Here is a 12699-nt window from a genome sequence, read left to right on the forward strand (position 1 = left end):
ATGTTTCCGCTTGAATGTCGTATGTTTGGGAAATGATCCACATACAGTTGCACAGCTGCAGCGTAATTGTTACGGCATTTACCTGAAATTAACATCATATCAACAATCGCTGTAGGAGGATAGTGAGCCATGTTTCACTAAAGAATAATTTACTTTCTTCAGTTGATGTTTACGATCCACAATCTGAAATTGAAGTGACATCGATCGCATTGCACTGACCTTTATAGTGAGCCATAGTTTGCAGTTTGGCAATGGTAGTGCCACAGTTGGTGAGTAATACAATTGTGAAGAGTTCACTAACGAGATTTTAATAACATTCGCCTCCCTCCATCAAAAACTGTGGCATGTTGGATACATTTTGTAACAAAAAAAAAGAAAAAACCTTAAGTTGGTGTAATGAAAGAATTGGTGTACATTTTGTATAGATTTGATGCGTCCTTCTCGGATCGTTCTAAATAAAATGGAGTTCTTCCCCAATTTTAATGTTTCTGCATTTCAGCGCCATCTGTCAGTGGTTTAAAAAAATATTTCAGACAAAACTTGATTACTTTTTTACAGAGAATCCGAATCTACAATAAAAAATGAGGGTTTCCATTTAAGATTTAAAAGTTGCCCCCCCACTCCACCCAAGAGGGCAGGGGCTGGAGATCACGTGTATCATCATTTGACGTCCCTCTTTGAGCTTACGAACTTGTCTAACCCACTATTTTTACCCGATGTATAGTTTTCGAGATAATCTCATCCGAAACTTCACATGGACCACACTGTATATATATCAGCTGCCTTACCTATGACTGAGCCTTTGTGATTATTCCAGGTATTTGTATGGTACGACTGATTCCAACTATGAGTCACCAATATTGTAGTTGAGGATACTATGTTTTGCACTTTAGAGCATTATTTTAAGAAAATGAAAGATTGCTATTCACCGTATATAGGATACAGTGAGTAGCAGATAGGCACAATGAAAAAGACTGCTATACATTTAATCGTTTGGCCAAAATGCCTTCTTCTGAAGTAGAAAACACACACACAGAACGGAATATTTTTGGAGAAGGGGGAAAATGTGTGGCAGAAGAAAAATAAATAGTTACAAAATGCAGCAATAGATGGCAATGTAAGCATTGTAATTTAATAGTGGTCGACTACAAATGACAAATGGATCATACAACGATGCCTAAGGTGTACATTTGACATTAAACAAACTGTACTCCTCATTGTGCATGCGTGCACAGGTGTGATACTGTCAGTTAGGTTAGCTCATCAACCACGGCAAGGTCATATCACATCGGATGGGAAAAATCAGTTTTTAACTGTCCTGAGGCCATAAACAGCATCAATCAAAATAAAATCAGATTATTAATTTCCGTGTGACTGGTGCAAAACATGTTCAATATGCCATCCACCATTTTCTGCAACAAATTGAAATCAAGAAACAACTGATTTTTTCCGGGATCATGTTCAGAATGTGTTGTGCAATGGATGCCTTCAATGCAGCTAAGTTTGCAGTCAGAACACTGAACACAACATCTTTCAGATAGCCCCACAGCCAGAAGTCACATGGGTTAAGATCAGGTGATCTGGATGGCCAGTCTGTAGGGAATTGGCAACTGACAATTCTAACATTTCCAAAATGGCATTTCAGCAGCTGCATAACTGGATTTTCAATGTGCAGAGGTGTGCCATCTTGCACAAAAATGATCACAGCCACACTGTTGGAGAGCTGGAAATGATGTGGTTGTGCAAAAGACACTGATAGCACTTACCAGTGATGGCAGAGGTAACAGGACCGGAAGCATCTGTCTCTTCAAAAAAATATGGCCCTATGATAAATGATGCCGTCCACACCACACAGTCACTTTTTCAGGATGAAGTGGTACTGGTTGATTTGCATGTGGAATTTCCACTGCCCATATTTGACAATTCTGTGTATTGACATATCCTGTCAGATAGAAGTGGACTTCGTCTGTCCACAAACTTCCACGGCCAATCATTATCCTCCATGCGGGCAAGAAATTCTAAAGCAGAGGTCTGGCAGGTCAACAGGGAGCAACTTGTGCACATGAGTAATTTTGAATGGATAGCAAAGAAGGATGTTTTGTAGGATTTTACACATCATGCTCACGGGTACGTCCAATGTTTGGGCAATTCTCTGTACACTACACGTTTGCACACCACCACTCGTCTCCTCCTGCATTGCTGTGGCCACTATTTCCACTGATGTTGAATCAGTTCATTTCCTCCCTCTGCCAGCTTGCACAACAAAAGAACCCATCTTTTCAAATTTCTGAATCATATTCTCCAGACCCATGGCAGTCATCGGGCCAACACCTTTCTTCAAACCATTAAGTGTCCGGAACTTCTGCAGAGCAATGTGTGCATGGTAATCATTGTTGTAATACATCTTTACAAGCAGAGCACGATTCTGCATTGAGACAGTCATGGCGAATGTCGCAGACACGAAAGGAGGAGAAGCCTTGTACCCGGTGTGTGTATACCTACTTCAGTGGACCGTACACGTGACAGGTGTTTTCTTTTATGTATTCTGACACAACAGCATCATCTATTGATCAATTTCCACACAATTTTTTTCTTCTGCCATAGCCCCCCCCTCCCCACCACCTTCCCCCCTTCTCTGATAATATTCTGTTGCAATTTACAATTTAACGTCATTCTGACCAGTGGTGTTATTTCTATAGCGTTTTGAAAGTTTAACTTTAATTGTGTGTGTGTGTGTGTGTGTGTGTGTGTGTGTTTTCCACTTCAGAAGAAGGCATTTTGGCCAAACGATTAAATGTATAGCAGTCTTTTCATTATGCCTGTCTGCTACTCACTGTATCCTCTATATGGTGAATAGCAATCTATCATTTTCATAAAATCATGCTCAAAAACGCTAAAAAATAGTATCCTTGACTAAAATATTAGTGACTCATAGTTGGTATCAGTCTTCTCATGCAAATACCTGGAATAATCACAAAGACTCAGTAAGGCAGCTGACAGACTTCAGTTTTCTGGCAGAGTACTGAAGAAATGTAAATTGCTCGCGAAAGGCAAAGGTCCCGAGTTCGATTCTCGGTCGGGCACATAGTTTTCATCTGCCAGGAAGTTTCATATCAGCGCACACTCTGCTGCAGAGTGAAAATCTCATTCTGAAGAAATGTAATTTACAAATGAAACTGCTCCCAAAATACTCGCTAGACCCATCTTAGAATGTTACTTGTGCATATGGGACCTGTATCAAATATACTAATGGAATATTTAACATAAACAGAGAAGAGCAGCATGTGTGGTCACAAATTTGTTTAAAACCCTAAACAGTCCAACACTTGAGAATTGAAACCATCTGTATCATAAAAGATTACTCACAGAGTTCAATGAACTAGTATTAAGTGAGGAATCAAGGAGTGCACCACAATGCACTGTGTATTGCGCCTGTAGTGATCACAGAAACGTGATTAGACTAATAACAGCTTGTACAGAGGAAGCTAAGCTGTGAGTTCTAATACACAATACAATTTCAAGTACTTTCTCTTTTACATTGCACAGTAATCTGCTTGTAATCATACTTAGAGAGTGTATTTTTGTGCAAACATATACTTTTTTAAATGAAACACTGCCTATTGACTGTAACAGACTAAAAATAGGGTAAACTGGAATGTCAGTGGTATTTGTTGCAGGATTGTAGTGTGAGTCATTTACGAGATATCATATTTTGATAAGTTCCCATACCAATACTTGTTCATGCCATTCAAACTGCATAATTGCAAAGTACGATGTTGATATGTTTGCTTACAGTGTGCTTGTATGTACCTCGAGTGCACTGCAACACGCTGTGACATTCCAAGCAGTAGGTCATGAGTGGACTATGGGATTTACCTATGCAGGAAAAGCTGACATGCTCACTGTGTATGGAGAATGTAGGAAGAATTCAGTTCATTCTTGTACAGTGTATAAGGTGAGATATCTCAGTTGAAGTCAACAATCTCAGCAGCTATTTATCAACTTCTTCAACTGGTTATGTGAAAGTGATAGTGTAACACCTAGACAACGTAACAGAAGGAAACAAGTGATGACAGAAGAGGGGGAAATCAATGCTCTTGCTGCTGTTGCAGTATATCCGCACTTTAGCTCCTGCACAATCAAGGTAGTGAAGTTAGTTGGGCAAGTGTCCTACACATTCTCCATCGACATAACTTCTGATGATGGGCATTAAGACAAGATACTCCAGATGTATCGCCCGCATCTCGTGGTCGCGCGGTAGCGTTCTCGCTTCCCACGCCCGGGTTCCCGGGTTCGATTCCCGGCAGGGTCAGGGATTTTCTCTGCCTCGTGATGGCTGGGTGTTGTGTGCTGTCCTTAGGTTAGTTAGGTTTAAGTAGTTCTAAGTTCTAGGGGACTGATGACCATAGCTGTTAAGTCCTATAGTGCTCAGAGCCCATTCCAGATGTATCTTGTTCAGAGGTGAAGCCACATTTACCAATAATGGCTAGGTAAACTACCGAAACATGTTCTACTGGTCTGTTGACAATAGTTATTGGCTTTGTCCTGGGGAACATCAGCATCCATGGAGTGTAAACGTGTGGAGTGGGATTGTGAACCAACAGCTCATAGGCCCATGTTTCAGAGATGGAATTCTGAAAGTGCAAAAGTATCACAGCCTCCTAACAGACCATCTTCCAAAGCTGCTAGAAGATGCTCTTCTGCAGACTAGGAGGAACCTGTGGTACCAACATGATGGCTGTTCAGCCCATAGTGCACAAAGTACTACAGCATCTCTTCATGAATTGTTTCCATATCATTGGATTGGATGCGGAAGCCTCGTACCTTGTCCAGCTTGTTCCCCAGATTTGATGCTTGTATACTTTTTTTCTGTGGGAAAAGCTGAAAGATACTTTCTACCAGAACGTACTAATTATATCTGATGGTACATAATGACGTATTGCTGCAGCTTGCTTGTACATTACTGTTGAAATGCTGGTGTGATGCAGCAGTTGTTTCATACCAGACTGGAAGTGTGAATTGCCACTGCCAATGGTCGTTTTAAACACAGCCTGTGATGATCAGTTGCCTAGTTACTGGTCAGAATCTACGTAACTAGTATACACTCTTTTGTTGTTCTTTAGTGTGTGCTACCACAGGTATTGTGCAAGTGTCAGTGTGGGAACTTTTCAAAATATGATATCTCTTAAATGACTTGGTCTAGAATCTTGCAACAAATGCCACTAACATTCTAATTTGAACTACTTTTAATTTGTTAATGTCAATAGGCATTGTTCCATTTAAAAATGTGTGTGTTTTTACAAAAAATACACTTTTTAAGTATGATTATGATCTGTTTATTGGCTACAATACAAACTCCTGACCAACAATCCATTTTTTGAAAACCACCCATCGAAAGCACTTTTCGTTTCTGCAATATTTGCAGTGCAAGTTTTAGGTGCTCCCCTATATATGTAGACATAGAACACAAGTCTCTTGCTAGCACTACTCACCTGTGATGATGCAAGTCATTTGTAATTGTGTCTCTTGAGGAATTGTTTTGTATGTGGAAAAACAGCAAGGGATACTGTCCTGAACAGTTACAGTTCAATGATCCTCTGCCAAACTCTGCTCCAAAAACCAGCACAAGTAATGGTATGGTAATTACAGTTTCCCATTTTCACCACCCTCCAGTCATTTAATGAAATGCCACTGTCATCTTTTGCTTCTGATTATTGCTAGAACATATCATTATTGATGGATTTTGAATTGGTCTTACCTTGTCTTTCCAAATGTCTGTTATAATTTGCTGTTTGTGACCTTTTAATAGCCAGTCTCTGTCCTCCTGGAACTTAATTTTAATCAGTGGCATTACTTTTTCAGATGATGTGAAGGACGATCGTGCAAACGGCTGCTCAAAAGATATTGAACTTGGAGGTAAGTAAAGAAAAATAGAACCATTCAAAGTTTATGTAAAAGTTTGTTACTTGGGAGATTACAGTTTGACTAATGAAAGTTCAAGATTATATTGACTTGATTCATTGATCAGCAAAAAGAAATTGGAATCACAACCAATAGTGGGTGGTGGGAGCCGTCTTCATGTTTGTCAGGATGGGCTTGCCCCCACCTGGGCCATCTTGGGTTCTTTTTGATAGCTTTGGAGACAGGAGGGACACTGTGGGAAACTGCAAACAAACAATCAGTGCACATAAGCAGTTTGTTGTTAATTAATTAAACTCGGAAAGTCATTCGAGTGTGCCTCCATCTCTGGCACAGTTTAGCTCATTGCGGTGGGTGAGTGGCCGGCAGCATTAGACACAACTGGGAGACGAGCTGCCTACACAAAACTCATCGGTGGTGTCTGGGGCAGTGGACAGCAGCTGTGCTGGAGGTGTGGGGCAGCCAGTGCCATCTTCTCCCTTGTTGTGGTGGCACCCAGTGTCTGAGTCTGGACCAAAGGCTGGAGAATAGCAGTGAGGTGCCAGCAGACTTTGGCAGCAGATATGGTGGCAAATGGCCCTGTAGAGCCAGCGGCAGTGTGTCGACTGCCATTGGTCTGGACAGTCAGGTGGACATCCTCAGATTGTGGCCAAGCAACGGTAGTGGTGGTAGGGACACAGTTACGGCACAAATTCCAAAGTTGCGTCAGTAGATCTCGTAGTGATAATGACACTTGGCAGGTGCTGTGCGTGGCCCTGCAGTGCCATTGTGACCTACTTGCCAGGGCCATGGTTTAAATGCAGCTGCTCAGTGCTTACTTGATGGAAGGGACTGCATTTCTGTGTCACCGTTGAAATGTCTCGAATGGGGTCAGTGAGCAATGTCCGTCTATTGGGTATGTGTCAGAGTGTCAAACTGCAGAAGTTTCCTAATGTCCCAGGCCGTGGCACATTGAATTAAGATGACACAAAAGCAGCTGCTTCTGCTGAGTTGCTGAACTGGCAGCAGCATCAACTGGCTACAGTCGAGGTTTGGTCTGGAATTCTCTCTATGGCTCTGGCATTGCCTCCCTATTACAAGTGAGTAGAGTTCAAAATATGAGTGCTGAGACTGTACAGTCTTCACCATTAAACCAAAAACATTTATGGAGACAATATTACTGAGTTGTCTGTTTAGTTTTAAAAAAAAGTATATGAATAACACTGTGCTTTATGAGTCATTTCCATAAAGTCTGATTAGTCTAATCTAATTATATAGGTTACAATATTAACACCAGTTGTTTAATTGTGGTAAATAACTTCAACAGTAATATAGCACTGAGTCTCAGAATATGACTCGATGAATACTCGGTGAAGACTGACTATGATTCTGCTGTGACTGACTGGTACTGATTGAGGTCGAGTAGTGATTGCTGTGATTGTGGTGTTTTTTAAGGATTCACATAAGAAAGATTTTAAAAATAGTGAATTAGAAATTACATATTGATATTAAATGCAAGGCAATACATCTACACGTTAGAAATGAAATTAGTTTGATTACACCTTCTTCTTCTTCTTCTTCTTCTTCTTCTTCTTCTTTATCTTGTGTAAATGATTAATGGAAAATCTCATATAGAGATGTGAAACAAATACTAACAAAGAAATAGAGGGGCTGACCAGTACTTACCTCAGCTCAGTACAGTCGATAGATACACATAAAACAAAACAAAACCGAAAATTTATGTTCCTAGCTTTCGGAACAAATGTTTCTTCATCAGGGAGGAGAGAGGGGAAAGAAAGGGAAGAAGGGAAAGGAGATTCAGTTACTCACAACCCAGGTTATGAAGCAACAGGGAAAGGAAAATAGGGAGGGTAGCAAGGATGGAGGCATGGTTGTCAGAGGGAAGCCAAAGATATTCTACTGTAAGTACTGTGCCAGCTTCAAACCAAATACAGAAGTAAAGAGGTATATAGTATAAAGATAAACACAACTATGCAGGATGAAAAGATGCGTGAATGGCTAAGAGGAAAGGGAAAGAGGAGAAGACTGAAGAGTAAATGGGAGTGAGGTTGTTTAACGTAGGTTCAGTCCAGGGGGATGGCGAGATGAAAGGATGTGTTGGAGTGCAAGTTCCCATCTCCGCAGTTCAGAGGGACTGGTGTTGGGTGGGAGAAGCCAAATGGCACATACGGTGTAGCAGGTTCCTAGGTCCCTAGAATTATGCTGGAGGGCATGCTCCGCTACTGGGCATCTCCTAGGCGGACAGTTCGTCTGTGTCCATTCATGCGCTCAGCCAGTTTAGTTGTTGTCATGCCGATGTAAAAGGCTGTGCAGTGCAGGCATGTCAGTTGATAAATGACATGTGTAGTTTCACATGTGGCCCTGCCTTGAATTGTGTACGTTTTACCAGTAGCGGGGCTGGAGTAAGTGGTTGTGGGGGGATGCATGGGGCAGGTTTTGCAGCGGGGTCAGTTACAGGGGTAGGAACCGGTGGGTAGAGAAGGTAGTCTGGGAATATTGTAGGGTTTAACAAGGATGTTACGGAGGTTAGGGGGCCGACGAAAGGAAACTCTGGGTGGTGTGGGGAGAATTTTGTCAAGGGATGATCTCATTTCAGGGGTTGACTTGAGAAAATCATATCCCTGGCGGAGTAATTTGTTGATGTTTTCGAGGCCAGGATAATATTGGGTGACAAGGGGGATGCTTCTGTGTGGTCTGGGGGTAGGAACATTGTTGTTGGATGGGGAGGAATGTATATATAGAATATCTTTGGCTTCCCTCTGACAACCATGCCTCCATCCTTGCTACCCTCCCTATTTTCCTTTCCCTGTTGCTTCATAACCTGGGTTGTGAGTAACTGAATCTCCTTTCCCTTCTTCCCTTTCTTTCCCCTCTCTCCTCCCTGATGAAGGAACATTTGTTCCGAAAGCTAGGAACATAAATTTTCGGTTTTGTTTTATGTGTATCTATCGGCTGTACTGAGCTGAGGTAAGAACTGGCCAGCCCCTCTATCTCTTTGTTAGTCTTTATCTTGTGTCATTGTCCCACATCAGTGCTGAGTTGGCAGTGTTATTAACAGATTTGATATGGTTAGTTTAAGGGTGGCAGAATGCCCTTCCAGTCACTACTCTGTTAACCGCCCAGGGATGGAATGTGCATGCCCCAACTTTCTGCATGCAGTGTTATTCTACATCTACTTCTAGATGACACATGAGTACTCTGCAATTCACACTTAATTGCTTGTCAGAGAGTTCACATAACCACTTTCCCTCTATTTCCATACTGTTCCACCCTTGAACAATGAGCAGAAAAACCAAATGCTTAAATCTGTCTTTGTGAGCTGTCATTTCTTTTATTTCGTTACACTGATAACTTCATGTGTAGGTGGGTATCAACAAAATATTTTTGCATTCAGGGGAGAAAGTTAAAGATTGAAATTTTGTGAAAATATCTCACTGTAACAAAAAACACCTCTGTTTTAATTATTGCCACCTCATCTCATTTATCTCATCCTTGACTCTCTCACCCCCATTTCACAATAATAGAAAATGAGCTACCCTTCTTTGATCTTTTCCAATGGCTTCTATCAGTCCTATCTGTTAAGGATCTGATACTGCACCGTAATACTTCAGCAGAGGATGGACAAGTGTAGTGTAAGCAATTTCTTTAATGGATTTGTGCCGTCTTCTAAATGTTCTGCCAATAAAATACAGTCTGTGGTTTGCTTTCCTCACAACGTTATCTGTGTGATCATTCTAATTTAAATGTTCATAATTGTTATCCCTAAGATAATTGTTATCCCTAAGTATTCCCTACCCTCTGGCTCCTACCCTTGTAACCGCCCCCGGTGTAAAACCTGTCCCATGCACCCTCCCACCACCACCTACTCCAGTCCTGTAACCCGGAAGGTGTACACAATTAAAAGGCAGAGCCACATGTGAAAGCACCCACGTGATTTACCAACTGACCTGCCTACACTGTGAAGCATTCTATGTGGGAATGACCAGCAAAAAACTGTCCATTCGCATGAATGGACACAGGCAGACAGTGTTTGTTGGTAATGAGGATCACCCTGTGGCTAAACATGCCTTGGTGCACGGCCAGCACATCTTGGCACAGTGTTACACCGTCCGGGCTATCTGGATACTTCCCACTAACACCAACCTATCCGAACTCCGGAGATGGGAACTTGCTCTTCAATATATCCTCTCTTCCCGTTATCCACCAGGCCTCAATCTCCGCTAATTTCAAGTTGCCGCCACTCATACCTCACCTGTCATTCAACAACATCTTTGCCTCTGCACTTCCGCCTCGACTGACATCTCTGCCCAAACTCTTTGCCTTTCAGTATGTCTGCTTGTGTCTGTATATGTGTGGATGGATATGTGTATGTGTGTGCGAGTGTATACCCGTCCTTTTTTCCCCCTAAGGTAAGTCTTTCCGCTCCCGGGATTGGAATGACTCCTTACCCTCTCCCTTAAAACCCACATCCTTTCATCTTTCCCTCTCCTTCCCTCTTTCCTGACGAAGCAACTGTTGGTTGTGAAAGCTAGAATTTTGTGTGTATGTTTGTGTGTCTATCGACGTGCCAGCGCTTTCGTTTGGTAAGTCACATCATCTTTGTTTTTAGATATATTTTTCCCACGTGGAATGTTTCCCTCTATTATATTCATAAGTATTTAGTTGAATTGTGTGCCTTTAGGATTGTGTGATGTATCATGTAACTGAAATTTAAAGGATTCCTTTTAGTACTCATATGGATGACCATAAACTTTTTATTAATTAGGGTCAATTGACATTTTTCACATCATACAGATATCTTTTCTAAATCATTTAGAAATTGATTTTGATCTACTGATGACTTTACTAGACAGTAAATGACAGAACTGTGTGCAAACAATCTAACATGGCTACTCAGATTGTCCCCTAAATCATTCAGACTATTAGAAACAACAGATAACTTCTTGTCACTTACTACAAACTGTGATCTTTCTGACAGGAAATTACGAAACCAGTCCACATCTCAAATGATACTCCATATACACGCAATTCGATTAGAAATCACTTGTGAGTTATGGTGTCAAAAAGCTTTTGTAAATCTAGAAATATGGAATCAATCTGAGGTAATCTATCACACTCATTGCCTCATGATAATAAAGAGGGCAATTTCATCTCAAATCATACAGGACATGTCAATTCATGATCTGAATTTCTGTGGAAAAATTATGTGTTAGAGCTCAAAATCATGGTTCATGGTGTGGGTTCCTGGTATCATGTCCTAGTTCATGAACCACGGGCAACGTATGAGTGGCCAAGTAAGTGGTCCTGACAGTCGGGATACCAGTTACTTTGGAATAAGGCTGGGCATATCGGACATATTCTGAGTCGTTGCCACCTTTGTGCTCAGACGGCAAAGACTACCAAATCCACTGGTTAGTCCCTCAACCGTTAGGGGTAAAACTCAATGGGACCCGGGGCAAGTAAGGCTAGCAACCTGCTTCCCTGGTACTATAAATAGGATGCTGGCAACAATCAGAGCAAAATGCCTCGGACCTTTGGAGGTGATGGAGTCCCACCTCTAATTGACAAACCAGGGACTCCTAAGATACGACTCGGCAAACGAATGGTAACCAAATGTGGAGCTATTAATATCAATGGGGGCTACTCTGGGAAGAAGGTAGAGCTGGCAGTGGCTGCAAGTAAGATGGGATTGGACGTTTTAGCTGTTAGTGACATTCGGGTAAGGGGTGAGAAAGAAGAGGAAGTGGGAGAATACAAGGTCTACCTGTCAGGATTCAAAGTAGGAATAGCACAATGGGGTGTAGGGCTTTTCATCAGGAAAGAAATGGAACCCAGTGTAGTTGCAATAAGGTATGTAAACAAACGACTGATGTGGGTAGATTTGACAGTGTCTAGCAAGAAAATTAGGATTGTGTCAGTATATTCGCATTGTGAAGGGACAGATCAAGATAAGATGGATAGTTTTTATGACACACTCAGTGATGTAGTTGTTAGAGTAAAGGACAAGGACAGTGTTCTGCTCATGGGTGATTTTAATGCCAGGATTGGAAATCGAACAGAAGGGTATGAAAAGGTTATGGGTAAATTTGGAGAGGATATGGAGGCCAACAGGAACGGGAAACAACTCTTGGATTTCTGTGCCAGTATGGGCTTAGTAATCACAAACTCCTTTTTTAAACATAAGAACATTCACCGGTATACTTGGGAAGGCAGGGGAACCATATCTGTCATTGACTATATAATAACAGATCAGGAATTCAGGAAGGCTTTGAGGGACACACGTGTATTCAGGGCATTCTTTGATGACACTGATCACTATTTAATCTGCAGTGAAATTGGTATTGTGAGGCCGAAAGTGCAGGAGGTCAGGTCCATGTGTAGGAGGATAAGAGTGGAGAAACTTCAGGATAAGGAAGTCAGACACAAGTACATAACAGTGATCTCAGAAAGATACCAGTTAGTTGAATGTAGTCAATTGCAGTCACTGGAAAAGGAATGGACAAGGTACAGGGACACAGTACTAGAAGTGGCCAAAGAATGTCTTGGAACAGTAGTGTGTAAAGGTAGGATGAAGCAAACAGCTTGGTGGAATGACACAGTCAAGGCAGCCTGTAAAAGGAAAAAGAAGGCATATCAAAAATGGCTACATACTAGAACTCAGGTAGACAGAGAAAGTTATGTTGAAGAAAGAAACAAAGCGAAACAGATAATTACAGCATCCAAGAAGAAATCTTGGGAAGACTTTGGAAACAGGTTGGAGACCTTGGGTCAAGCTGCTGG

General features: G+C 41.6%; 1 protein-coding gene across 2 annotated transcripts in view; it reads left to right on the forward strand.

Annotated features, from left to right (window-relative positions):
* The window catches only part of LOC126095121 (synaptic vesicle glycoprotein 2B), a 582081-nt gene that overhangs the window by 503953 nt on the left and 65429 nt on the right, over positions 1-12699 (forward strand). For both annotated transcript variants that reach the window (XM_049909829.1, XM_049909828.1), the window contains exon 3: positions 5863-5916. In XM_049909829.1, the coding sequence (XP_049765786.1) occupies positions 5863-5916 (54 nt within the window). The remainder of the gene's footprint in view (positions 1-5862; positions 5917-12699) is intronic.

Source organism: Schistocerca cancellata, chromosome 8, assembly GCF_023864275.1.
Source record: "Schistocerca cancellata isolate TAMUIC-IGC-003103 chromosome 8, iqSchCanc2.1, whole genome shotgun sequence".
Taxonomy (NCBI): domain Eukaryota; kingdom Metazoa; phylum Arthropoda; class Insecta; order Orthoptera; family Acrididae; genus Schistocerca; species Schistocerca cancellata.